Source organism: Pygocentrus nattereri, chromosome 8 (assembly GCF_015220715.1).
Source record: "Pygocentrus nattereri isolate fPygNat1 chromosome 8, fPygNat1.pri, whole genome shotgun sequence".
Classification (NCBI taxonomy): Eukaryota; Metazoa; Chordata; class Actinopteri; order Characiformes; family Serrasalmidae; genus Pygocentrus; species Pygocentrus nattereri.
The window spans coordinates 10867639-10895619 of record NC_051218.1 but is presented as its reverse complement, the minus strand read 5'-3'; the positions used below and the strand labels follow the sequence as shown (position 1 = coordinate 10895619).

The window sequence follows — 27981 nt, the reverse complement described above, 5'->3', positions numbered from 1 at the left end:
CAGGGAGATTACAAAGTGGTCCTAATAAATTGGCCAAGGAGAAAATGTTCAAGCACATACTGCATATTAAAACAAATGAAACAAATATAAGATGCAGCCAAATGTTTATTCTTCCCTCAAGAATATCTTGGAGTAAAATATTTTCCATTTATGGAGATGACATCCACCTCCCCAGACATTCTTTTCATCAAACCACAGACACTCAGAAAACACAGCCTTCAGCTTCTCTTTTTACATTACTATCTTTAATCGAAGCGACATCTGGGACACACATTGCTTGGGAGGCCGCACACTGAAATGAGGCTTACATGGTTGTTTATATATTTAAGATTCTGAAAGACTCTACCGGAGAGGACGGTGTGCGGGTGTGACAAGATGATATGTGCTGCCCTCAGTGTACTTCAATGAGTCCATGGCATGTGACGTCATAAAATTATATAATCCACACACAAACTGACACCAGTGCATTTTCAAGTTGGCCGTCTGAGAGATCCGCCAGACTGGACTGAGCGCAGACAGTAGGGAGGGCGATGGGGGAGCCGTGCAACAGTTATGGACCCTCACCACAGGTGTGTTTCCCGGATTTCGGCGATCACCTGACTGGCTTTTTGCAAGGCCTGTAAACATACAGGGAGATGGGTGTTGAGATGGGCATCTGGTATCTGAACACTTAACCACATCTTGTAAATTCTCTGGTATTCGCTGAACTACAGCCCTGTTTTAGTAGCCTACAGGGCTAAATGCCAACATTAGCAGTAAGTCTTCAATAAATATACTACCATTAAGTTAGCTACACAAAAGCTTCAGGTTTTGAGTTACTTATGTTTTGGGTCCTATTACTGTTTTCAATAAAAATTAATCTACATTCATTAAAAAAAAAAGTGATGTAATTTAAATAAATAAATACATAAATAAATAAAATATCTGATTAGATTCCACAGGAATGACAAGTTACAAGTGGCAACACACCTACATGCATTAATCTGCAGACCACTGTTGCAATCTATACCAACATTTTGCGCATAATGTAATTTATTCAAATAAATAAATGGCCCAATAGTATGTAGTGCAATTATATTTAGCATGCCTGGGCAACATGAAATGATTTTATTCTTTTTATTCAATTTTGCACAATTTTTACACTTCTGGATTAATGTCAGAGACCACCTTTTAATTTACTTCTTTTCCAGTCACAATTACCACTGAGCACAAACGCAAGCAAAAAAAAAAAATCCTAAAAACTTAAAATGTAGATTATTCTATCTAAAAAACGCCATATTGTAGATGTAGTAGCTTTAGAATGCAGTCAGTAGTGACTTCTTGACAGCTACACATCCTTTCAGATCCACAGCATTGAGCCATCTTTGCAGAAACACCTGTGGATTTTTTCAGATCTGAAGCAAGAGTGGAGCTTGATTTTCTCCTCTTTCTCAAAGTTGAAAGCCGTTAGCATGTTTATCCAATTGTAACAGCTTTGGTGGTCTACCAGTCTTGTACATTTGTTAGGAGTCCTATTTTCTGAATAGCTCGAAATAATTATTTCAATTCCAATTTTAGAAACATATGTTTTGCCCAAATTACATGTCCTTGAAGTTCTCCTTCCTTACGCAAGTGCTAATTTTGCATCTAATCACACGAGAAACATCTTTAGCCACTGTACATGCACAGGAGTACAAAATTTACAAGGCAGCTTAGGTGTGCTTGGGTCGTTTCTTGTGTCAATGTCAGTATCTCTTTAAAGGAGAACATAATGTCAGGGACTCCTTTGGGAACAGCTTTTGTTGGAAGGACACAACTACAGTTGGTTGGTTTAAAGACTGAAAGGATAGACTGGACAAATTAAATAGTGAAAGATGTGATTAGTGCTGGAGGCATTTGTATAAATTATAAAGCAAGTTTCAAAGTAAAAAAAACAAACAAACAAACAAACAAAAAAAAACACATTGCTGTTGTCAGAAGAAGACCTTGTACTTCCATTTTGGACATTTTTCAGTTTTTGACATAAATTGAAAATACCCGTTAACCTTTACATTGTGTGTAAATTTCATGACGAATGGACTAAAAGAAATTACCCAAAATGACTGAAAAAAGTCTGGTTCCATCGACTTACGTTCAAAGTAAAGTAGGTTTTTTCCTTCTCATAGTTACCATTTTGGAGATGGGACGTTTTCCACCGACAACAGCAATATGGTTGCATTTTTTCTTGACACTTTAAAATAAATAACTTGTACTTAACATTTTTCACTGGAAATTTGATAAACGAAAATGTGGTCTCTGACTTCTGCACTGAACTGTAAAAATAAACAAGTAAATAAATAAGTTTGGTCCATGAAGATCTAAAGACCTATGTCAAAGACTTGCCTTGAGCATGTCTGCAGCTTCATTCCGGCGCTGGGCCATGTCTTCTGACTCGGTCAACAGGTCATCAAGTAGTGCCGGCTTATATAGCTGCCCTACCAGTTCACTCTGAAGACTGTCCTTCACATGGTTCACCAAGAAGTGCATCACAGCCTTTGGAACACTGAGAAACATATAAGGATCTTTAAACATTTTGATGGATATTCAAAACTAGTTTGAGAACCACTTGTGTATCAGAGGTGGACAGTAACTAATGTAAATGTAGTTCGTTACTGTACTTAAAGTAGTTTTTTAGTGTATCTGTACTTTACTGAAGTTTTTCCATTTTGGGTGACTTTTTACTTTCACTCCACTACATTTCAAAGTCAAATATCTTACTTTTTACTCCACTACATTATGTGAAATCTGTCGTTCCTTTTGTTTTTTGCGTTTATAAAAACTTTGTTTTGAGCTTGTTTTGACCTGTTGGGACACACCGGCCCAGTGCAAGCACACGGTTCAACGTGTGCAGCAGTGTAAAATTTTCCACTTAAATGATGGAACTAACCTGACTTTGTGTAAATAGACCATAATATAGAAATATGTACACATATGCAATTGTGACTGACGTCTTTTTTTCAGAATTTATACAAACACTTTTATAGTACATTTTATGGTAAATTTGTTTTTGCTAGTTTATGTTTATGAACAGAGACCTACAGATCAATATAGTAAAGGAAAGTCATTTGTGAATCTGAGTTTAAAGCAAGTTTTTATTCATCTTAAACTTGTAACTAAGTTGCAAATAAATCAACTACAAACAAGCAAAGTTTGTTTATTTCAGAGCCACTCAGTTCTACCTGATGGAAATTGTTTGCCTTCAGTGTTTTGTGCTTATGATCATTTTAATAGACAGTGTCAGAATAATTAATGCCATTCTATTAAAAGATTGGTTTACCAGTGACACCTGTGTATTTTCACCTAAAATGAGGTAATGAAGCAAGAGTCTTATTACAAAACTGATAACAGGACATTAAAGTCATAATTAAATCTTTTAGTACTTTTTGATACAAAGTACATTTGAAGGCAAATACTTTTGTACTTTTACTCAAGTGAAGGTCTAAAGGGAGGAACTTCTACTTTTGCTGGAGTAATATTTTACCTTGGGTATCTCTACTTTAACTCAAGTCCACCTCTGTTGTGTATATTATGCAGTGCATGATATGATAGTGCAGCGAGAGAGTAGTGACCTGTCCTGGATGTTCTTGCGTACGATCAGGAAGTAGGACTTTATCAGCCTCTCGATGACCTCGCAGTCCCTTTGCTCACGAGCTGAGAGCTTTCTTGCAACTGGGACAGGCTAGCAAAGGAGGAACCAACAAATCACTAATTACTGCTGGCAAGCAGCCCTTAAAGCAGCTGGGAAAATACACGTGCACACACACGTTGGTACGTGTACACAATTAGCTTAAGACTAAGCCCATTCCAGGTAAAGACTCTATTAAATTCCCTAGAATGTGCACAGGACTCAAAACCCTTTGCTCTGATGGAGATTAAATAGTGGGGTTCATTTAAAGTCGCACGTAGTATCTGAATGTGATGAAAACCCAATGTGTTATGTGGACTCACCACATCCAGCAGGTTGACTGCATGGCCTTTCTGTGGGCTGGCTGGCAGAGGTCCCTGCTGTTTAGATTTGTCATCTGCCTGGGCTTCCTCTCCTTTCTTCAGCATGCCCCTCCAGTTCCCCGTCCCAGCTTCCTGGTCACCCTGACTGCCCGCTGCCTGAGAACCAACAAATGTACATATGTATGTAGAGAAACAGACACGAACAGAGACACACAAAAAGAGAGCACACAAAGTAAGTTTGATCCATCTCAAACTATCAGAATTTGTAAGATTTAAAGCGTAACATGAGCAACTAGTGTTTCATAAGCAAGGGGTCTAAAAATTGTGGACAGCATTGACAGACAGCATTTATTTGCAAATCCTTTTGAAATAGATTCATTTGAAAACAGTGCGAAGACAGGATATTTAATGTTTCAACAAATTAATTTGCCCTTATTTTATTTTTTATTTTAATTTGATGCCTGCAACATCTCCCAAAAAGGTTGTGACAGAAGCATCATCTATCCTTTTAATAACATTAAGTTAGCGTTTGGGAACGGAGGGTACAAATTGTAGAAGTTCTAAACAGTAGGATTTTCCCTCATTTTTGCTAAATGTCCGTTGTCACGTTTTGCGCTTCATAATGTGTCATATTTCATTGAGAGGCAGAGCAGACAGTGCAGCATCTGCACTTTATTACTATGAAGATACGCTGCTGTAACACATGCATAATGTTGCTTGGTACTGTCTAGCTGAAACGACCAGGGACATCATTGAAAAAAATTCTAAATGGCAGCATGTGTTTCTCCTCGGCATTAATGTACCTTCACAGAGGTGCAGTAGAGTAGAACCCACACTCTATTGTCCATTTAATTTACATAAAATTTAAACAAACTACTGAATACATTAAAAAAATATAAATGAAATGCAACTTAAGCACTAGCTATAAAAAACATATATAACGTATGCAAATGGAAAAAATAATTCATTACAAATATGGAAGAAGACGACGACGATGACAATGATTTCTCCTAGCCATAGGAACCTTCTATTTTCAGTCTGATGGTATGATCTGGCATACTGAGCGAAGAGGAGTTGGATTGCTATAAGATTGTTGATGTATTGACAATAAGAAAGACTATTCACATCCTGATGACAGGAAATAAGGACCATATCATCAGCATACTTAAGAGAGAGCTTAGTTCTGATAAACTGTACCTCATTTGCATGTATAGAGGATAAAGGGGGCAAACAAAAACTTTGTAACTTGATACACGGGGGCCATGCATTCGATGCCAACAAACCCCATACCATGACAGGCATTCTGAACTTTGTGGTGATAATCAGGATGGCCTTTTCCTCTGTGGCCCAGAAAAGACGATCTGTATTATTTCCAAAAACAAAGAGAAAGGCTGGACGTGTCAAACCACAGCACATGTTTCCAGTTTGCATGGGTCCATTTAAAGTTTAGCCCAAAGAAGTCGGCAGCGTTTCTGGATGTTGTTTATATGTGGCTTCCACTCTGTGTAGTAGAACCTTAGCTTACATTTCTGGATACAGTAACAAACTGTTTACTGTGTTATTCCCAAGCCCAAGCGTTTATTTTTACTTTACTATTTACTTTTATGCTCAATCACGATAGAATCACCTGTAGAAAGTTCACACAACAGGTTGAACAGCCTTACACTGGCCCTGTTCCTACTTCTTGGAATGTGTCTCAGGCATAAAAATTGGAATAGGTGTATATTTACAAAAATGATAAGGTGAAATATTAAATTATCTGTTCTTTTTGCTGTTTTCAATTAAATCCATTCTTTCTGTCTCGATTTGCATTTTACCTACTGTCCCCAATTTTTTCAGTATTCGGTGCATCCAACTTTATCGACTCACAAATCACACAGTTCAAAAACCAGAAGCATGCATTTTCCTTAAGTCTTTTGCAAGAGACAATTGCTGTGGGTGCTGGGTCAGGTCAACACATATGAACACAAAGCAATTTACCTTCCCAATGTGACTCACTGCTGTCATTTTTCTATGACAAAGACATCAGCTCATGTTCAGCATGCAAAAGGGTTGAAAACCACAAGCACCCCCTTATAGAATAAAAACAAGATTCTCTGGGTGGTGTCTTGGCAGGAAACGTGTAGAACAGAACAGAAAGCTCACAAGTTGCGTTTGGCTTAGTATTCAGTGGCCATGCGGTTGGGCTGCGGCAAAAAGGGACAGGGAATGAAAGGGTGGGGGGTTGGAGGTCAATGCCATGCCTTGTCCACACAACTAGTGTGTGCCACACACCTTGAGGGCATCACCCTCAGCCTGGGGCTGATCACTGGGGGACACAGAATGACCACCGGGACCCTTCAGGGACTACAGAGAAAGAGGAAGACTAAGCTGTTTGTTAGAGCGCTGATCAGTAACTAATCACTCATTTTGAGCTCTTTTAAATCTAAACTTGACATTAGAAGTTTTTTGTCTGGAATAAAAAAGAGGAGATAAACAGCCAGAAATGGCTTCTTTCAGAGAACACAGACCAAGTATAGCAATGGAAACTCCTACTGGAAATCTATCTTCCTGCAGGGTTTAGCTCCAGCCCTTACAAATCACCCATAATCCAACTAGTTACTACATTCAGAAAAGCTTTGTTCACTGCATTGGATGAGTTTTGGGCTGGAGTTGAAAGTTGCAGGAAGGCAGACCTCCAGGAGGAGGGATATGATCACAGAAATTAAGCAGGAAGAGAACAAGAGATGTTAGTGAATTTCCACCCGAAGAATCAGCTCCAGATTGCTTAAGGTCAGGATATATGATTTATTACGCTACCTTATCACGTGGTACAGCTGAGGGCAGCTCTCTCATTCTGTTCCGCCTCTGCTCCTGTACAAAATCAATCAATCCACTATTTTAATTATGCTTCTGATATTTCATCACTCTGATATAAAATAACACGCCATCACAAACTATTCAAACAAGAAGAGTAACACTACCTCAATATTGTTGTTCATGAGTCCACAAGCATCAGCAAAATCTGGGTGCTTCGTGTTGATGTATGCCAACTCAATAGCCACCAAGTTATGAACCTGTAACAGAACAACTTCCATTAATAAAAGTAATTAGCATATAGTGGAATACAAAAGTTTGACAATCCCTGGTCAAATTATGTTTAGTTCATTTTTTTTGTGAAAATAAATTAATATCCCATTTTCTAAGTTTAGCATATTGCAAAACAATAAAATCTGAAATGTGCCGTAACATTTTTTCCATTATTTTAAAATCAGCAAAAACTGTGCATATCGAGATGCAGGCGGGCACATCCACATTATAGCTTCTTCCCTGAAGCAGTAAAACTGTTAAATTCCAATTAGACATCACTGCAATGGCACTTCATGTCCACTTATTTATCTGACGCTGTACTGAATCAGTGCCTCTACTATATCACCCCTACATACATCACTTTATACATTATCAGTATTAAGATGTACACCCTCTACCTTGTACTCATACTGCTGTGTTTCATGCTGCTGTTATTTGCACCTTACTATTTATTGTTACTTTTGTTCTTGGGAGATAACTGGGACCTTGAGCACATGATTTCATTCCACCTCATGTACCACGTGTGATGCGAATGACAAAGCCTTATCTTTAAACACTGCTGCTACACAATTATCAAAATGTTGCAGTATAATTATGCATGACTCTTTGGGCTAAATAGCCAGTATCCCCTTACTGTCCATGTAGTACTTTGTTCAATTAATGTTATGCAAGTAGGCAACTGATTCATTTACAAATTTAAAATCCCTGCTTGGCTCTTTAGGGAGCCATTAACTTTATTTATTTTACAGTATTGCAGCTAATACTGTAGTGTACTGTAAAGTACTGGCAACGCCCAAGTGATTCATGGTGTTCACCTAGTCCACACAGTGTGAGCCTCATGTTAAAAAAGCAGAAACAATTCTCCAGATTTGCTTTCTCAATTTGGCTCTAAAGAAACTGGAACTGACCACAGGAATTGGGCCTGTGTACTGGCAACATAAACTAATGAACAAAAGCCCACCATCTCATTAGTGACAGGAAGTCTTTTCCTGAGGAGAGATGTGACCACTTCAACGATAGCATCATGGAGCTTAGGAAACCTCAGTAACTCCTGCAAATAACAAAAAACATTAGGTGGTGAGTAAATGGTCTAAATATAGCATTGCTTCTAAACATTTTCATGGATAAACACATCATCCTCACAAGAGTTTACAAAAAAACAAGTAGTCATCTGCTAAAGGACAACAAAAGGACTTGCACTTGTGTTTGTTCACTGCAAGTGATTCTGATAAGAAGAGAAGCAATATATTTAACAAAAAACTAATTATTTAAGTATCTAACATCATTATGAATTAAAAAAAAATATATATTTTTTTTTTTGATGAACATTTTAAAGACTGGACATTTTAATTTTGTTTTTCAGTCAGGCTACTCGGTGGTCTTCAGTGAGTGAGCACGTACAATACACGTGTCACACACACACACACACACACACACACACCTGGGTGCTGTAGTTACTGCAGTGCTGGATGATCCTCTGCATCTCCTCATGCACCAGCTCCACACAGCGCAGACTAGGCTCCTCAAGACGCTTCACCTGCCTCTTTACCAGCAGCTCAAAAGACACCTCAGGCACAAACAAAGCGGGGCGTGGACCCTGCACACATACACACTACATTACCCAGCTGTCCCTGTGATACAAACCATATCCTACAGTCTCTCCAATGCAGACTACATTTCCCAACAGCCTCTGCAGTAAGGTATTTCACCCTATGGTAGGGAATCCAAACCCTAGTACTGGCCACAGATTGCTCTGCACATCATGTCATCCCTAGTCAGCACATTATGTTTTCCCTGGTCTACACATCTGATCCAGACCAAGAGGAGCGTTTTTAACTAGCTAGTGAATTTAATCATGTGTTAGATAGGAAATTACAATACTTGGAATCTCAAAACACTGGGAATCCCTGCCCTTTTGTCCAGTTTTATTTTATGTTCTATGCTCTACGCAACAGCAAGTTAAATGGGTAAACTCACCGTAGCATTTCGGATGGCTGTGAGCACATCTATGGTTGTAAGCCCACCAAGAGGATCGACTGATTCCAGCGTCCTACCGAATGTCTCATGGAAAATGTAACAAATCCTAGCACCACCACACCTGAAACATGGAAATAAACAGGCTTAAAGGGTCCATATCCAACATTCTGCTTACATTTTATTTTCTAATGTTTGTGTATACCAAAAGTGGCCATATTTTATTTCACATGACCATTTTCCAACCTCTATCAGGCTGTTTTTCTCTGAGCATTTAATACTGACACATGTAAATAATTTATGATCTGATTGGCTGCTCAATATTGTGTCCCAATCAAATGGCAGTCCAGCTGAAACACTCCTTATAACCTCTGCAAGCATATATGGCACAAAATTGTTTGAGGCTGAATAAGTGAACATATGTATAATTTCATGACATCACAAAAAATAAAATTAATAATAATAATAATAATAATAATAATAATAATAATTCAAAACATTCTGCTTTTGCAGCATAATTTCCATACTAGGGGTGTAAGGACCAGGGAGTGAATGGCACATTTTGAAACAATGTTTACAGACTACATCAAAATATTTTACTCCAGAAAACCAGAGAAAATTTGGTTTTCCATAATATGAGCCCTTTAATATAGCTGATGGACCAGAGCAGCTTCTCAGAGTGCATAGAGCACCAGTTAATAGGCAGACAAAAGATCATAATATGAGCAGGCAATTTATGCTTTATAATATATGAATTCATAGCCATTCTAATATTCGTTCATTAAATCTCCAGAAAACAGATGAGGGATAACCTGATGCGTGTCATTTCTGAGGTACTTATTTTCTTCTGCACTCAGTCTTCTCAGTTGGAGAAAACACCTGAAGCTGCATTTTAAATAAATCCTATGCTCACCAAAAAATAGTATTTCTTTGAAACCAGGTGTTTTCAGCTACAAATATATTAGTGACTCAGAAGAGTTGCTTGCTTGGAACAAATACTCACAGCTCAGCTGTCTCTATATATTTGGCTGTCCCTTCAATAGTGTTGCAGTACTCTGCAGCAAACTTGGTGATGAGCTGCAGCAGGGTGGCGCTCTTGTCCTCCACTGGTTCTCCGTAGCTGCTGAGCAGAGACTGGTACTGAGCAGCCAGAACATTAATACGGGTCTTCAGCTCCGGAAGGCAGTCCCGAATGTGGTGCATTAGCAACCTGAGACAGAGAAGACAGACGTAGCACAAAGACAAAACACGTGAGTGCAAATAGAAGAGCGGAGAAAGTTGAACAGCCATGACACTATTCCTGCGGGGTGAAAAAGAAAAAAAACTCAGCTGTTACCTATTCAATGTTTTGGCCAGGTATTTGGTTCCGTTTCTGTTGGCTAATGAAGGATACTTCTTCTGGAGGAAGGCATGCTCATCACGGATAGAATCAGCTACAGATTTCTTGGTGTTGATGTCTAATTGACTCCTGGATAAACAGGAAGAAGTGATGCATCCTTTTTAATGGGAATTATCAAGCATAGGAAAAAAAAAAAACTGTATAACTGCATAATTTACAAAGCCATAAACAACAGTAGCTCATGAAGTGCCGAATGCAACAATAAATGACAGAAGGCTCTGTTGTTTTTTTTTTTGTTCACCTGTTGACGACTCCTATGAGTCCCAGTTTGACAGGAATAACTCGGCCCATGAGAACATCCATCGCGTCAGTGCCAGCATCCATCAGGTCCAGCTTTGTCACCACAGCCAATGTCCTTCGCCCTAAAGAGCACAATACAACTCAAATACGACAAGATGCTGCATTTCAAAGAGCCTTGAAATTTTACCCAATATTTTTCCTGGACTGATGTGCCGATGCAGGTACCTAAACATTTCAAAAATGTAGAAATTTAGACTAGATAAAACTGGATTAGCACTACAGATACAGTAAAATGAATAAATGTGGACATTTTTGCATAGTAACCCAGTGTAAAGAGTAATTCTGGTACTTTTTAAAGCATATCTGTCAATACGGATATGACTCCAGTACCACTTTGCAAGTTATCCCAGATTAACTGATAGAAAGATCCTTTAGTTAAAACAGAAAGATAAAGATGAGGAAGCGAAAAATGCGTTGAACACATGCAGAAAGACATAAAAAGAGAGAATACAAACCATCAGGGTCAACTTCCCGGGCCACTTTGAGGGCTTCAGAGGTGGCCATGTCTGTGTTAGCAGCCGTGACTGCCAGGATGATGCAGTTAGGGTTGCTGATGTACTTCAGGATCAACTCACGGATCTGGATCTCAATGTCTTTGGGCTGGTCACCAACAGGGACCTGCGTATAAACACACAAATGCACAACTGGTGTTTCTAACAAAGGTAATTTCAGAAAGCATAAAAAAAGATGACTACAAAGTTTTAATGTTTAACAGAGGAATTACCTTTGTGATACCAGGCAAATCCACTAACGTGAGGTTAACTACGTGAGGGGAGAAGATCTTCAGGTGGATAGGTTCATCGCTAATGCCCTGGGAGAGATATTAAAGATCAGTAAACAAGCTATAATACCTTCCAAATTTATATGTTTATGTATGCTTTTACTAATTCTTGTAAGAACACCGATACCTTATTGTTGCCAGACACTCTTTCAGTTTCAGCTTCAATTTCTTGTCTTATTTCATCAAAATCTGTGTAGATCTTTAAACAAGAACAATTTCATTCCCACTTTCAGCAAGACATTGTTATATACATAAAACAGAACTTCTATGCAAGTCATCAATAAATTAAGCGTGTGAACCCTCAGCCATCACCACTGATGCTACATAAATTAAAGAATTACCAAAAAAAAAAAAAAAAAAACCCACACCATTCAGGTCATCAGGGTAGCAGACAAGATATAAAAATATTTGGTAAGTAACTGCAACACTGCACATGCCCCTGTTCCATAGTACTCCCCTGAGAGAGTGACAGGCCTACATCCCCTTTTTTTTGCTCTTACAAACAGGGCGTGCTTATGGTCTGCCTCCAGATAAAGACTCAATCAAGTTACACAAAGAACTGTTGTTCTGAATAGGACTCGCATGCTGTCCTCCATCAGACATTTATGCATACAAGAGTCAAAGATTATCGTGATGCACAAGGTAGTTTGATGTTTCAATAGTCAAGAGCAAACCTTTCCATCAAATAATATATTGTCTTGGAATAATTCAAAACTGTAGTAAACCAGAATCTGGTCAAACTGCCATACAAGCACATACCTTGTTTTTGGTGTGTAAAAATTTGCCCCATTCTTCACCGTCCACACCTGGAAGTTCATAACAAATGGAAAAGGTTACTTATAGTGTTTTTCCATTTCAGATTTGTGTAACATTCCAAACTGTGTATCCAGAGCAGTGGTTCCAATCCCAGCCCTGAGGACTCTTCGCACACCCAGTTGACCTCATCCTCTAATTATCAAGCTTTTAATATGTTGCATCAGGTGTGTAAAAAAGGGAACATGTGAAAAATGGACTGGGGTTGGGAAGCTTGGCTCTGGGGACAGTCTGTTTATTTATACAGCTATAATGCATGTTCTGGAGGCCAGGGACCCGACACTACATCTCCATCTTTGGAACAAAAAAACCCTCAAAGCATCCAAAACAACTTAAATAAGTAAATAAATAAAGCATAAGGTCAGCAAATGATGCCAAACAGAAACAAACCCAAGCACAGTGCATACTGGTAGACCAAGCATAAGCCTTGCTTTGCCTCTTTAAGCACACACGTTCATGTTCTACTGAAGTAGGTTACTTCTAAAGGGAAATAACAGTTAGTGGGCTATTAGCACATTTATTAGGTGATTCTACAAGGAGGTTAAACTTTCTGGGACCCCTATTGGAATCATCATTTAGATTTACCCTGCAGGCCTCATACTAACCAACTAAAAGAACTTATCTAATCTGCTTTGTGCTTTGAAGCGACAGTTTGACCAAAAATCAAATTTGCACAATTTACCCCTTAGCAATGTACCTCTGTTCATTTTATTAAAAAAAGGCTTGCACATATTGCTCAACATTTCTACATTAAAGGGTTAAGATGTATCCAAAGTCATATACAGTGGTTTAATACGAAATGCTCCATTTTAGAGAAATGTACTCAATTGTTCACAGTGCAGTGGTGACAATAGGAACCAGACATCTGAAGTTTTCGTTGCTTCCAACAGCTACATCAGAGAAGGTTATTAGACAAAATGGCTATGAATACACTGTCTTATGCAACCTGCAAACTTCAGACATCAAACTCCTCAGCAGATGGACTACAATTGGGATAAGGGGTAAACTGCAGAAAGTTGTTTTGGCTGAACTATCACTTTAAATTCACTATGATCCAGAGATCTTGTACCTCTGTACATACATTGACTAAGCCTGCACTACATTTACTGGTGCTTTGGTCAAAGCTGGTAGTAAATAATAAAACAAAATGTCAACAGAATCAATATAAGGGCAAAATAAAATGGTCAGATGGAAGCTGCTCATCACATACAGAAGCAGGGCAAGGAACAAGGAAAAGGAGACCTTTGTAAAGGCGTCCATTTTTCCAGGCATTGGGGTCTGCGGTTAAAGAGAGACGACAGAGGAAACAGGGTTAGCCTGCCTGTATCTCCATACAGCAATGCAGTCTCTAGAGGCTGCAGCACAAGCCAACGGCCCGAATGCTGATGTGGACAATGTTCATAACATCCTGTTTGATTCTCCTGGTATAAATGAGAGGTTAGCAGCAACACAACTGGCTCACAGGTAGAGCTACATAATTTCACTCATGTCACATAGAAGTCACTCATGACATTGCTATGATAAAGCAGAAGAATATTTCAGGAACTGTTCTAATGCTGTGTGTGGGAAGCTAAAGGACAGCAGTGGAAAAAAGCACACAGCAGGGCAGTCCTTTTGTTGTGACAGGTTGCTGCTCACAAGTCCTGGCCTATCCCCAACCGTGCTAACCAGACTTAGACAATGGGAGGTAATGCATTCGGCCCATTCGGAAGCACGCAACACACCCACATATTAATGACAGACAAGGATTCAGAGCGCAGGGGAAGCGTGTGTACCGTTCTCATCACTAGTCTTCCTGCGGTCCTCCGGGTCCACGTGCACCAGCTGCAGGATAAGAGGTCGGCGCGTGACGATGCCTGTCCCACGGGGTAAAAGATCTCTGCCTACCAGACTCTCCAAAACTGAGCTTTTCCCACTGCTCTGTAAACGGGAAAAATCATTATAACATTAGAAACACTCCAGCCGTGAGTAAGGAACTCTTACCTTCACAAAAAAGTGTAAAAATACATTAATAGAATTGATTCTACATACATCTATCTGTAACGTGAACAATAGTATCAGCTACATCTTCCACAGTAAAAAAAAAAATGAATAAAACTGTAAATCCACTACAAAATAGAAACATTTGTACTGCTTTAATAATCATAACTCTGCTTTTTTCTTCATTGTACTCATGTGCTTACACTTCAGGCATTGGCAGTAGGGGTCTGCTAGTCAAGCAATTCACATTTCACAACTGAAAAAGCCCAATGTGCGATCTGAGCAGCCACAAAGAGTTCACTGGCAGAGATCCGGCTCTTAAGCTGCCCAGACAGCTTACTAACACTTTACTGTCCTCGTGTTCCTGTGACTCCTGTGCTTGGATGCCTAGTAAGATGGACATATCCTATTAACTGACCAGCGAAAGTCTAGCTGGCCAAAATAAGATGTCTCTTTAAACCTATTAGAAACAAACTGTAGTAGTCTAAAGGACAGAGCCATCGTCTTCTTGCAGTGGTAGCTAGCTTTGTACAAATTTGACCTCTCAAGAGCCCTGAAAGTAGTGCTTAGAACACCAGATGAAGGAAACAACTTGCTTCAACTATATAAACCTTTGAAATAATATCGTGACCAAGCAATCGTTTTGACATCTCCATTATGTCTTACATTAGCCATATTTTTCTGTCTCTACGAAGAATAAATAAGCGTGCACTTGCACAGTTACATGCTAAAACCACACATCTCTAAACTCTCTGGGCTGAGAGGCTTCTTATCCTGAACTGCTTACAAAAACAACAATGAATTCACAGGGAAAGACTTGAATTTCACTGTTATTTTCCCCTCTCAGCTTTTGTTTTTTTAGCACACAAAGAGAGTTTAGCAGCTGTTTAGTCCATTTCGCTCTGTCAGAAAGCAGCCCGTCTCTAAGTTTAGCTGCAGCACATTATTCCCAGCTCGGTCCAGTCAGCTCATACCAGCCACTGCATTCAGCAAACATGAACCCATGATGCGCTTTTTCCACCCGGAGGTCATGTTTTAAAAGCTCTGATAACTGCAGGATGGGTGATCGATGTGGACGTGGAGTTCAAACAATGTAAACGATACAGGGTTAGCTCAGTACCCAAGGAAAGCAGAAACTGTCAGTCAACACAAGCAGTCTCCCTGAAATGAACCAGTTAGCTTGTTAGCTGACATAAGCTAGCTGCATTTGACTTAGGTAACACCGAAAACGCTCTCTGTGTATATTAATGATCATAAATTCAGGCTGAAGATTACAGTTATGCCTTGTAATCAAAATAGTGCAATCACTCAGTAGAACGCTATGAACAGCCACAGCCATTCACCGCTGTTAGCTTGCTAGCGCTAACGAAAGTGAAATCTTCGTCGCTAACTGACCTGCGTTCCTACCACCGCGATCTGCGGCAGCTGGATAATATCCGCGCCCACTGTATTAAACACGTCTTGAAGCTTGTTAATGACCGGAATAAGGGCCTCCATCGCTTTGGCAGTCGCCGACTTTCTAAATGAATGGACTCGCTAGTCAAGCAGCCTGCCAAAAACGGTACAAAGTCATCCAATGTCCCTCACGGAGCCACCATTTACCAGCCCGGTCCGGGCAACAACTGCGCACAGATTCTTCCGCGCGCAATTGTGGGATTTGTAGTTTTTGCAAAGCGACAACTCCTGAACAATGTTCTGGAAGTGAACTACATTTCCGGGGTTTGCTCTCACGCTCTACGTCGAGGCAATCGGAGTGAAACAAATATTTTGAGCGTGTTTTGTTTTTTTTTCGTTCTGGGTTTGATGAAAGTAATAGAGATCATAAGTGAAATGGATAGCACGTTGTTACACCTACTTAGTTTCATGTATTTAGGGACACTTTTTATGAATTTTTAAAAAGTATGTTCATCAGATTTGCTTTTAACGCCATCCGTCTTCACATTCAGAAAGGAACTTTTTTTTCCCCCCAAGTTGTGGAGGTAGTAACACCTATGCTGCGTTGCTGTTGCTCGCACTTTTCAAGCTTTTGCATTTTATTTTAGACCAAAAGGATCCTTTGCTGACAGATGTTCCACTGCAGTTCTGTAAGGAACTTGGTACTTAAGTTTTTTGTGCTTACTTTACTTATTTCACTTTAGTAACTTATTTCACCTGAGGATGCTTTTCAAATGACTCTGCCCATCTCTGCCCTTACCATGGTAAAGAAAAGCTCAAAATAAATAACTAAACCATCATGGGAGAGTTAAGGAGTCACACCAAATGTCGCATTTTTGCACCATTTATTCCACCCAAGTACATTACATCATACATCTGGGCTTGAATACAGTCAATTAAGTTTCATCCATAGGATTTAAATGAAAGTGCTTAATGGTTCAGCTGAAGTCAAACTGAAAAACACCAAGGCCAGCAAGTAACAGTGGTATTATCAGCAGAGCTGGCTTAAAATATTGCACACAAACAAAATTATTCAACACGAAAAATGAGGTAATAGGTGATCAGTCCTAAAGGAACATAGCTGGGTCTAGACACATTCACATTAGTATATGGTATTGCAGTGTTCCATGCATATATGGTGATTTGGAGACTAGTTTACAGGAATGAAAGACAGCCTCAGGCAAAAGATCAAAGCAATGCAGCAGTGTACAGTGTTGACATTTCTTACAGATTGAATTAAGGTGTAGCAGAAGCGCTGGCAGAACTAAGGTGGAAACAAGAACAATTGCCAATTTTCATAATATTTATATCTAAATTATCCTTACTGTACCTGTAAGTCTTCATTTGCCTTCACATTTCCATCTACATTTGGAATAATATTGCTTTTAACAATATTAGTATCAACTACATTGTGAAAACTTTTACATATGTGACTAACAAACTAATATGAATCTGACTTGAACTATGTGTTGATCACATGTTGCTTATTAAGACCCTCAAAAATGGGCAAATGATGTTAATTATGAAACTACGCTCATCATTCCTCTCAACTCTGGAACAAGATGAACAAGTACATGCACATCAATTCACAAAGCATCTGAATCCACTTCTGAACATTTGAAAAAGGCACTGCTAATAACTGGAAAGTGTTAACACCTTGAAGCAACTGCAAAACTAAAAGCTACTGTCCAAACTACCAATGGTTACCTGGTATTTCTAAATATGTATCGTTTTTTAAATATATATCTCCTACACAGTGTTAGTTATTTATCTTTGTGTGGAGGCTGTACACATTTATCTCCACAGAAGTGCCACTAGATGTCCATCTGGAATGCTGTAATTCATGTTGAGGTTTCTTTTTGTCGGAAGTTAGCACCATTACAATCACAACCGAAAATTCTGCTTGACCAGGGATGCCAATATTTTTGCTTATCTCGCTAACTTTAGTCTTAGTTTGATCTAACCCTGGATTTTCTGTATGTGTTTATGAACTCTCTTTTCTGTGGAGGAAACAATGGTTTCTCACAAGGAAACACAAAGAGCTTTGTTTTCTAATGCAGAGAGCTGCACAGTGTAATGTCAGTTGTCACCAAATGATCCATAAACTACTAGTGCTCCTTGTCATAACCTATTCACTCAAACAAGGTCAAGCTTCACTCACCACACCAACAAGTTAATAAATTAGTTAAAAAATAGCTTAGCTATAGCTGAACACAGCACAGCTAAAGAATGGCTGGTGGACACTGGTGACTACAATCCACTCTGGAGCTCAGGAAGAGGTACAGTCCGTGTAGGTGGTCACCATATTCCCCCTTCTCTGAGTCACAGTCCTACAGTGCTGTTTTGCTGTACCATGAAACCTGCTCTCAGCCCGCTTGGTATGCCTATCAAATGTAAACATTCTCTCCATGTCGTCGGAAAGCTCCTCGAAGATCCCCGCACCAAACCCCCCCTGGAAGTGCCTCTTGTGGCGGCTGTGGGCCTGCTGGTGAGCTCTGAAATGATCCTCGAAGTGCCGTTTTGGCCGGGCGTGTCTGTTCTGGCTGTAGATGTCGAAGTCTCTGAACATGTCGTCAAAGTTAAAATCGAAAGTCTGGTGAAAGTACTGGCCTCCACCTCTCATGCCTTTGCTGGAGAAAGCACCGTGTCCTAACTGATCGTACTCTCGCCTCCTTTTCTCATCCGAAAGGGCTTCATATGCTGAAAAAGGCAGATGGAGAAGAGATTTTAGACTGTGTAGTAAAAATGTTTTATGATATATTGACCTGAATGTTGAGATTCAACTGCATATATTTTACAAATGTTATAAATTATAAACTTCGGTTACACTTTCTTTTGATGGTACCTTGTAAGTGACCTACGGCTACGTAAATAACATTATGGTTAGGGAGTAAGTTCAGGTTTTGTGCTGAAATTAAGGTTAGGGTTACAGAACCTATCACACTTAACTTCCTGCCCAGTTGCATTTAACAGATATTTAGTTAAAGACAGTCTGAGCATCTATAAATCATCCACAGCGGACTATCAAAATCAGATTTGACCTAAAATTGAGTTCATAATAAGCACTCATTTGCTTTGCATAGGCATGGACCGATATGGGAACTGTGTCTCGATGCTAATATCTGATATTTTATATATGTTGATTAGCATTACAGAGAAATATAACACTTATTTAAATAGGGATACAACTGCAGTAAAATGAATACAATGCAGACGTTAGCTAGTAGCCCAGCATTGCCTAAACATTCCACACAATAAATACTGGTCAAATCTAAACATCTGTCTGATACAGACATTACTCATATTATCCGATGTTATCATGCATTCATGATTATTATTATTGTTGTTGTTGTTGTGTCAGTATGATTCAGAATAGCCCTAATAATTTAGTAAATGATTACATTAAACAGTTAAACTGGGTTAAGGGACTTCTTTTGGTTTACTGTTTTGTTCTGTATTTTTCCAACAGCTCAGTTAAAGTTGCTGTAGTACTGGGAAGTTTGTCACCGCTTAGCTTAGCCCTTAGCCTTCTTGTCTGAAGCCATTTTGCCTGATGAATGAGAGCTGAGACATATTTTTCCTGAGACTGAAATCATTTCATGGTGTGGTGTGAGGATCTCCTAAAATCTACACTGTAACAGAGGTGGCTTTTTGTAAAAACATGACACCTGCCTGCAGCACTGCGTGCTGGATTACTGATGTCTTGCTATGATTCGCACAACATAAATAAATTAATAAATTACATTTTACCATCATTTGGGACTGTTACTGTGGCCACTCAATTAACGGTCACTGGGCACAGGCCTACTTTAGAATGAACTTGAATCGAAAATCATTGAGATTTCATGATGCGTTGAATACTGTTCTGAAGAAAGGAGATTGAACTGAATCAATGTGAGGTCAGATTTACACTGCTATACTGTACTATCACTAAGCATAAGACTGATTAGAAAATCTGCAGTGCACACTCTTACAGGTCTGCTGCAATTAAAATAAGCTAAAGCAACTTTGTCACTCCAGCACTGATAAATACATTCCCAAACTGTGTTTAACACAAAACATGGTTCACTATTTACCTTCTGCTGCTTCCCGGAACTTTGCTTCTGCATCAGGGCTCTTGTTCTTGTCTGGATGATATTTCATGGCAAGCTTGTGAAAAGCTTTCTTAATCTGACGTTCAGTGGCATCTTTAGGTACGCCCAAAATATCATAATAGTCCCTTCTGGCCAGTATCAGTTCTGTTATCATCAGGACGCACACAGCGAACATTAATGTTGACTGCGCTGTGGCCATGCTGTTGTTAGTGCCTGTTTGATAAGAGAGAGTCACAGATACACAAGTGAATATACATATAGGTCTTACAGTATACAGAATAAGGATCAGAAGAGGGCTAATATGGATTGAAGTCCCAACTGAATTCATGTCAGATTTAACTTTGCAAATTTAAAAACTAAAGACCTAATTAAACTAACATTTACACTCAGAAATAATTAATGCAGTAGAGGGTTGCTTGACAAATAGTGCATGACATCAAATGAGCTACACTCTGTAATTGAATACATGCAGCACTGGGCAAAAGTTTTAAGCAACTAAGAAAATTATTTTTAAAAAGCTGTTTACCCAAGTCATAAGAAAAAAAAAAAACATTATTAGAATAAACCCCAACAACAATAATACAAAAAGTGTTGATTTTATGTACGTCAGTGATTTGCTTTGTCATTTCCATGTTCCAGTATTTCTTGCAGTTATTCTCAAATATCTAGTTTGGCTAATCAAGGTCATGACAGTAAATCAACAGCAGCAAGGAGCATCAAAAAGGAATCAGAATCCAAACTATGTTCTTCTATCTAGCTCACAATAACTACTTTTTTTTCACATTATTGCTCTGTGACAAACGACATAATGTGTCCAATTAGTAAAAGTACAATGAAGACATTTCTTTTAAAAGTGGATGATGCACATATGGTGACCTCAAAAAGTACTTGGCTAACTTAACACGGGTAACCTTTAAGTATCTTCAAGTTACGTCATAAAGAATTTAACAACATAAGTTTCAGAAAAAATCACTTTTAATGTAACATCAAACGGGTGGTCAACTTTGTGCGGAGAAAGCCTTGAGTAGAATTCTAACCAGACTACACCAAGGCTACTGTAAAGCACAGAAGTGCAAATGGCAAAGACTGGAGTTGTTTTTCTTACAATGGTGTCAGTGAGCTTGTCAGAGTGTTCATTGAGGTGATCATGAACATAGAAATGCATTTTAGATGCAAACCTGCAGAGGCCTGCAAAGAAACTTCTCAAGCAATAATCATCTGTAACAGAGCAGACATCTTTTGAAAGAAAACAGTTTTAGAATGATGTGCTTAAAATAACTGGTTTGGCATTTCGTTTCAAAACACATACATGTTTCCACACCTAAAGAAATTGTATAAAGTGTAACAGTTCAGACTCTCTCAGAGAAACAGTCTTTAGACAGGAAAAAGTGAAACACTCCAGGGAAAGGGGAATTCCTCAGACCTTTTATCTGCATAATTAAATGGTCGAGAAGTACACAAAGTAATTTTTGTAAATGTGTAAAAAATGCTTTTACTGTCAAAAAAAATAAAGGATGTTTTAAGGCAAAATAGTCCCCAAAGAAAACTTTTTTCAGATTCTCCACTATGTTGCCATCCTCATTAATACTACACACAGAAAACTCAGAAGATACGTGAAGGTTTACTGGTGGTTTTGGACAGTGAATAAAACGGCTATACTAGACATCAGACATCAGGATCCCTGGTTCCCATCACCACCACTGTAAAGAGTCGGCAAGTTTCTTTCTGTACAAATGAGCCATTTCACATCAAGCCATTCTGAATGCCTTTGCTCAATCAGTGAACTGTACAGACATCTTGAAAAACCGCTGGATTTCTCCTTTAAAAGACAAACGTCATTTTAGGAGAAGAAACAGACGCTCTTCACAATTTAGAATCGAACACTTGTGCTCACGTGGCTGGCTGGCTGGCCGACTACCCACATATATACCCTACAATCCTCGCAACAGTCCCAAAATTAAAATTCACTCGCCTGAATGAACGTTAGGTTCTCTCTTAAACAGCCCTCAGGAAAACAGAGCGACCGGGGAAGCAGCAGCGCGCCGTCGTCCTGCTGCCTGTGAACTAACCCGCCGTGCTAACCAGGCTAACAAGCTAACCGTTTGCTGACAGAGCGCAAAAATCCGCAACAAAGACCAAAAAGTTGCTTTAAAACACATCAAACCCCAGTGCAGCTGTAATTCAACATGGTTCAAACTTTAATTAACGTTACTCACTCTTTTCTACGGACAGAAAACGCCGAGGAAATAACAGCTCGCGTTCGTTTCCATTCCAACGAGCAGCAACAACACGAATCTCAACCCCATTGGTCCGTTATGTACCACGTGACCTGCGCGTAGCGAGGGACACGGGTGTGTTCGTACGCGCAATTTCTTTTATGGTGATGCTGCGCAGACATGCGCAGGTAAACATGTTTTTATGAATACAGATTTCATAATGAAGTGGATAAAATTATGTGAAATTATGTTTAAATGATGAACACAAATTTATCAAACTCGCATGAGTATCCCGTGCAGGCAGAAGTCCTACCGGATGTGTTCACCGAGGCTGAAATAGTACGAATTTGTGTCGTGCCCTCGTGAATGAGCTCAATGTAAATTTTAATTACGTCTAAAATAAATGTAAAAAATGTCAAATAAAAACAGAAAGAAAAGAAATGCATTCACTGCTAAAATGAGATAAAAAATAAATAAATCTACAAAAAAACAGTCGACGCGCGCGAACATGAAACATGACGTCACCTCGCTTTCCCACAATGCGTCCGAAGATCCGAAGATGGCGGGCGTCCCCGATCCGCTGGAAGACATGCTTTACTCAGACGTGGACGAGAAAGCCGTCAGCGACCTCGTAGGCTCTTTAGAATCGCAGCTCGGTGGGCCGGACGAGTCCGCAGCACCGCAGGGCGACGCGAGGCGCTCTGGGCCGCCACAAGCACACAATCCCAACTTGGGACAGTCGCAGCCCGCTCAAGCGGCGGACCGGCGGCGCTCGGGACTCCAGAGAGCCGAGCCAAAGCTGGAGGTCGGCGGCGCTCGGGAAAACGGCTCCGAGGGGATCCCGGCCTCCGTGAACGCGGCGCCGGGCTCCGTGCTGGTGGGCGCTGCTGCTGCGGCGAGTCGCTTGCAGCCTCTCGGGAAAGCAAAGCCTGCAGCGGGACTCCTAACTTCAGCGAACTGTTCAAGTGACGCAGCAGTTGTAGCAACATCATCATCGTCACCATCACCTCCTACAGATTCTCTCCCTCACACAAATCACATATCGTCTGCCATACGGACCGTTTCCTCCAGAGTCCTGCCTAGTGAGAGTGGAAGCAGCGGGACAGTGACTGTTAACTCTCCTGCTGTTGCCTCTGCTCCCACTGCTGGAGCTGGAGTTCAAACCAGTGTGAGCGCTGGTGCCACTGGTGCTGTTGGCGCCACTGGCTCTGGTTTGGGTAACGAGAACGGCAACATGGCCTCTTCTAATGGCACAAATGGTCCTCTGGTGTCTGCTCAGCCTGATCATATGTTGTCCCAACCTGCTGATCCGTCAGGTAGTCAGGCGGCCCCTGCTGTTGCACTGCACAGACCTCCAAACGTTTTGCCCAATGGAAGTGACCCTAAAGTTGCAGCATTGCCCGCACAGGGTGTCAGTGCTGCTGCTGTCCCAGCCTCGACCGTGGCATTTTCAAATGCGAGTCCTAGTTTAGTGAAGGCCAGCCCACAAGCCCAGATTAAAACCATTGTCCCCAACCAGCTTGCTGGAAGCCCTGTGGGCCTGCATCCGCCCGCACCGGTCACTGTACCTGCCAGCAGCATGCAGGGGAACACCTCGCTTCCAGTGGCAAGCACTCCCTCAGTCCTAGTGAAGCCGGAAGGTGGCCTTGTTGGCCAGCCCACAGGCTTGTTGAGGCCTGGCACTGCGGCACCGGTGGTGGCCACCACGGCGGTGCCTCAGCGCCCTGGGGTACCTGTCGCCCCAAGGGCCGTGGTGCCACAGATCACTGTCAGACCCCAACAGCAGACCACTATTCAGTTACCTCCAGGATTCACCATACCACAGGGTAAGTGTACCAAGTCTGATACCTTTACAAGTAAAAGAGGTTAAAGGAGCCTCATCTGAAGACTTGGTAACCTATTCACAATCGCTTTTGGGCTGTTTTGAAATATAATAAAGAACGGCAGAATCATGCTGTTCACAGATACGTGTGCAGGTGTTTTGTTATTCTGTATCTCGCTTTTTTATTTTCTTTTTTAAAACATTGGTCCTTAAGTGATGAGCATTTATTTATCTTGTGTTCAAATCTTAAGAATATAAGAGCATATATATATATATATATATATATATATATATATATATATATATATATATATATATATATATATATATATATATATATATGCGCACACACACAATACTGTGAGTTCATGTGTGGGTGAGCTGAACAAAAAAATTGTATGATATTTTCTATTGTCTTGGCATAATATGAACACATGATGTGCAAAAATACCCTTTATTATTGTTTTATTCTTATTATTCTTGTTACTATTGTGATTTGTAGTGTGACAGTGGTAGTAGTAGTAGCAGTAATAATCATAATAATATTTTCAAATTGGTTGCTGGTGTTTCCACCTTTAGCCACACTACTGAGGCAGCAGAATTGTGTCAACAACATCATATATTTTATCACGGGCAACGTCACACTGTGATTTACTTTAAAGTCAGTATTCCTCCCAGTCCGACATGTTTGTGTTCTATTTTAATTGATTGAGCATTACTTGACTGGCCAGTCTCTTTTGAAAAGTTACCAGGTCGCCTCTTCTTGCTTTCACTTTCATTATTGAAGCTCTGATGAAGCTGGTTGTCTTTGCTCTAGGGATGGTGCTGGTTCGGACAGAAGCTGGTCAGCTCGTGTTGGTTCCACAGCAGGTTTTGGCCCAAGCCCAGGCCAAGGCTCAGAATCAGAGTAAACCTGCTCTGTCCCCCAGGCCGGCAACGCCAACCACGGCAGCCACCTTTAGAGTTACCACTCCGGTGGCTCAGGTATATGAGGGTAGCATGTTATGAGGTCTTGCATAGCTAATATCTTGCTTAACTTCTGATTTCTTGGAAACAGTTGAACGGAGTAATGTGTCTGATTTTCCAAACAAAAATATGCTCATCAGATACACTAGTGCTTTTTTTATGCATGACAAGGTCTTTGCTTTCACATGTAATTCTGTGGGATTCTCTCACTTTGCAGCCAGCAGTAACTTCCCCCACCATTCGGCCCATTCCCCCGGCCCAGACAAAGGTTGTACAGACAGCAAGCCCTGCCAGCCCTGCTCTTCAGGTACATGATCCAGTGAGACCGTATCTCTTCATTCTGTACAGTCATATTTTAAATATATTTTATTTAATTGTTTTATTTTTTGCCACACTGTTTTATCTACAGTTTACTTAATGTTTTACTGTTTTATTTACATGCACTGTAAACCACCGTGTACTGTATTTGTGTGTCAAATGTGATTTTTTTCATTTCATCACGATTTACAGTAATATTGCATAAAAGAGCCCTACGCATGTAAGAGAATATATGTGCGTAAGTTTGGTGTTCCGAATGTAATTTATTAATATTGATAATAGCAATTAGGATGTAATGCCTTGTTATTGCATATCTGCAAATCTAATCAGTCAGAATTGTATGTATTTAAGTACAGGTCTTTAATAGCATTAGTGCAAGTATGTGTTTATAACTGATCCTGTGTTTGTCTGTCAGAAGAGTCCGGTGGTGACGGTCAGTTCTGCTCAAAAACCTGCTGGCCCCACAGTCATCACGGCAGGAGCTCGTGTCCAGACCCCTCCTCAGACTCTCCTGAAACCCTGCAATCCTGTCCCAGCATCCACTGTCCCAGCCGCAGGAGCCACTGGCCTCTCTCCGGTACCCCACTACTCTGTCCTCTCTGCAAGACTTTTGTCTACTCCGTATATTCATAGAATTCAGTATGGCTCACTGTTTAATAAGTGGTTCTCTGCTTCTTCTCTTTCTGCTTCTGTAACTTATTTGTCTGACTTCAGGAAATGCAAGAGAATGTGAAGAAGTGCAAGAACTTTCTAGCAACGCTGATCAAACTGGCATCACATAATTCCCCCTCTCCGGAAACGTCCCGGAATGTGAAGGCGCTGGTGCAAGACTTGCTGGTGAGAGTCAGTGGCCTTTGGTGGGGCATAAAGTCAAGCATCATAATGCTGTATGATGCTATGATTCATTAATCTTTGGACTTTTGCTTAGCCTTATATAGACACCACACTGTGGTTTTGACAGGGATTTGAATAAAGATATTCCATAACTTTTCATCATATTTTGATTACATTCTTTTGTTTTACTCATTTAAATATGATTAGAGTAGTTTAAATACAGTCATCATTCTTTGGGGTTTTCTGGGTACTCTTCTTGGTAGACGAGACTTTGTAAAAATGCATTTCTTATCCTGAACTGTAGATGTCAGCAATCAATTTGTTTTAGAAGGTAGCCTTTTTCTTAGAAAATAAGTTGTAATATATTAGTCTTATTGCAATGCACTTCCAATTAATTGCTCGGTTTAATTCTGGACAGGATGCCAAAATTGAGCCTGAGGAATTTACAAATCGTCTGCAAACGGAGCTGAAGTCATCACCTCAGCCCTACCTCATCCCCTTCTTGAAGGTAACATCTTCTCTTCTGCCTACACAGAAGTGCTGTATTTAGAATTTAACTTGTGGGGATTTAAGGAGTTCAACTTAAATATGCAGTTGGCTTAATGTATAACACAGTCAGAGAACCAGTCCAGTCTATTGTCAGTTATTTCTTCTGGATTTGAAAGTGACAAGTTGTAGATATTGATGCCCTCTTGGTGCATCCAAATTATTTTAATCAATATTTATAATGTCAACAACAGAAATACACAATGTCTTTACAGTAGCATACTTACATGCTATATACTTGTTTATTGTACCTGTACAACCAATATTTTTGTCTTGTTTTACCAAGTTGCACCAAATAATTATCACTCTTAAGAGTACAATAACAATAACAGCCTGTATACGTGGTGGACAGAGTTTGAAAAGTGGATATATTAAAAATAAATCATGAATTGTTTTCAGAACATAAAACCGCCCCAAATGTCATACATCATGCAATTTAGAGATAAATGTACAAATATACAAGAAAAATGTAGTAAATGGGCTCTTTTATCATTAATAAGCAATGAATATCAATAATCTGTCATTCTCACATTTGGCTTTGTATGTGTCTGTGTTGAATGTGTGCAGAAAAGTCTGCCTGCTCTGAGGATGACCCTCCTGAACTCGCAGCAGTCTCTGACCCAGCTTTCCCAGCCCACGCCCTCCACCCCTCTCACTGTGGGCGCCGTTAAAGCCCCGCCTACTCCCCGCTCCCTTGCTACAGCGGTGCTCCCTGTCCGACCTGCTGTCGTACAGGACCAGACTGTATGTATACTGTTCATTGATGCTCTCCATGTGTAAAGATTGTTCAAGTGCAGCACCTTCACTGTCCTGTCCACTCTTTCTGTCTCCAAAAGGCCATTAAGCGGGCAGGGGCACAGGTCACTCCAGCTAGGATGCCTGTCGTGATTGCCCAGACAATCCGACCTCAAGGTACTTCACCCCATCTTCATCCATCTTTTGATGAACTTGCAATGATTGTATGTGTTCAGAGTCCATCATCTTACCATTCTAATTGAACAAATTCTAGGAGATGTTGGACCGCTGGGCAGGTTTCTCCAACATAATTTAAATATGCACTGCCCCTTACAGGTTTGGGGACATCTTACCTGCTTTTAAAATGTAAAATTAAAGCTTGGTTTTCACAATTTCTTTTCAAATCAGGACAAATGCCTGCAAAGGCTCTGTCACTGAAAAGCAGGTGTTTTTCTTATACTGTGAGTATATTTAGCTACACTGAGCATCATCTTTATCAAAGTGTCTTCCTTTGTGTGAAGAGCAGGTTTTGCCTGAATAATGTTTTCGTCTTGAACTGTTGTTAAAAGCACAGTTTGTACATCCATACAGCCCCAAAGCACATCTGAAACAGCTGGATGGTTTGATTGCAGACATTATAACAGTGATAAAATACATATTGGTAGTACTGTAGACCCTTGGTCCTTTAATTTTACAGTTTTTGTAAAAGAAAAGGGTAAGATCTATATAGCTTA

The 27981-nt window shown here is 40.1% G+C and overlaps 3 protein-coding genes across 9 annotated transcripts in view; 1 reads left to right on the top strand and 2 right to left on the bottom strand.

Moving 5' to 3' along the window:
- Positions 1–87: 87 nt before the first annotated feature.
- Positions 88–15917, bottom strand: dnm1l (dynamin 1-like). Of its 4 annotated transcripts, XM_017690278.2 has the most exons (20): positions 15678–15917; positions 14078–14222; positions 13545–13580; positions 12249–12295; positions 11617–11688; positions 11433–11519; positions 11164–11326; positions 10650–10770; positions 10346–10477; positions 10013–10219; positions 9013–9133; positions 8477–8632; positions 7997–8086; positions 6930–7022; positions 6766–6819; positions 6241–6312; positions 3967–4122; positions 3588–3697; positions 2362–2521; positions 88–617 (listed from the first exon to the last, which is right to left on the bottom strand). In XM_017690278.2, exons 1-20 carry the CDS (start codon positions 15777–15779, stop codon positions 561–563), a joined length of 2181 nt encoding a protein of 726 aa, XP_017545767.1. In that variant the 5' UTR covers positions 15780–15917; the 3' UTR covers positions 88–560. The 4 variants fall into 4 exon arrangements, with proteins under 4 accessions (XP_017545767.1, XP_017545769.1, XP_017545771.1 ...); XM_017690280.2 differs by lacking the exon at positions 13545–13580; XM_017690282.1 differs by lacking the exon at positions 6241–6312 and having other exon boundaries at positions 15678–15916.
- A 627-nt stretch (positions 15918–16544) lies between these two features.
- Positions 16545–22119, bottom strand: dnajb9a (DnaJ heat shock protein family (Hsp40) member B9a). 2 transcript variants are annotated; one of them, XM_017690284.2, is made up of 3 exons: positions 22027–22119; positions 19793–20023; positions 16545–18416 (listed from the first exon to the last, which is right to left on the bottom strand). In XM_017690284.2, the coding sequence occupies exons 2-3, from the start codon at positions 20007–20009 to the stop codon at positions 17986–17988; spliced, it is 648 nt and encodes a 215-aa protein (XP_017545773.1). In that variant the 5' UTR covers positions 20010–20023; positions 22027–22119; the 3' UTR covers positions 16545–17985. The 2 variants fall into 2 exon arrangements, with proteins under 2 accessions (XP_017545773.1, XP_037396192.1); XM_037540295.1 differs by lacking the exon at positions 22027–22119 and adding an exon at positions 21783–21998.
- Positions 22120–22579: 460 nt separating this feature from the next.
- The window catches only part of si:dkey-219c3.2 (transcription initiation factor TFIID subunit 4), a 46641-nt gene continuing 41239 nt past the window's right edge, over positions 22580–27981 (top strand). For 2 of the 3 annotated variants that reach the window (XM_017690285.2, XM_017690288.2), the window contains exons 1-8: positions 22580–23852; positions 24666–24832; positions 25032–25121; positions 25548–25709; positions 25847–25969; positions 26385–26474; positions 27080–27256; positions 27349–27424. In XM_017690285.2, the coding sequence (XP_017545774.1) occupies positions 22586–23852; positions 24666–24832; positions 25032–25121; positions 25548–25709; positions 25847–25969; positions 26385–26474; positions 27080–27256; positions 27349–27424 (2152 nt within the window). In that variant the 5' untranslated portion in view covers positions 22580–22585. The remainder of the gene's footprint in view (positions 23853–24665; positions 24833–25031; positions 25122–25547; positions 25710–25846; positions 25970–26384; positions 26475–27079; positions 27257–27348; positions 27425–27981) is intronic. The other variant, XM_017690287.2, reaches the window with a different exon arrangement.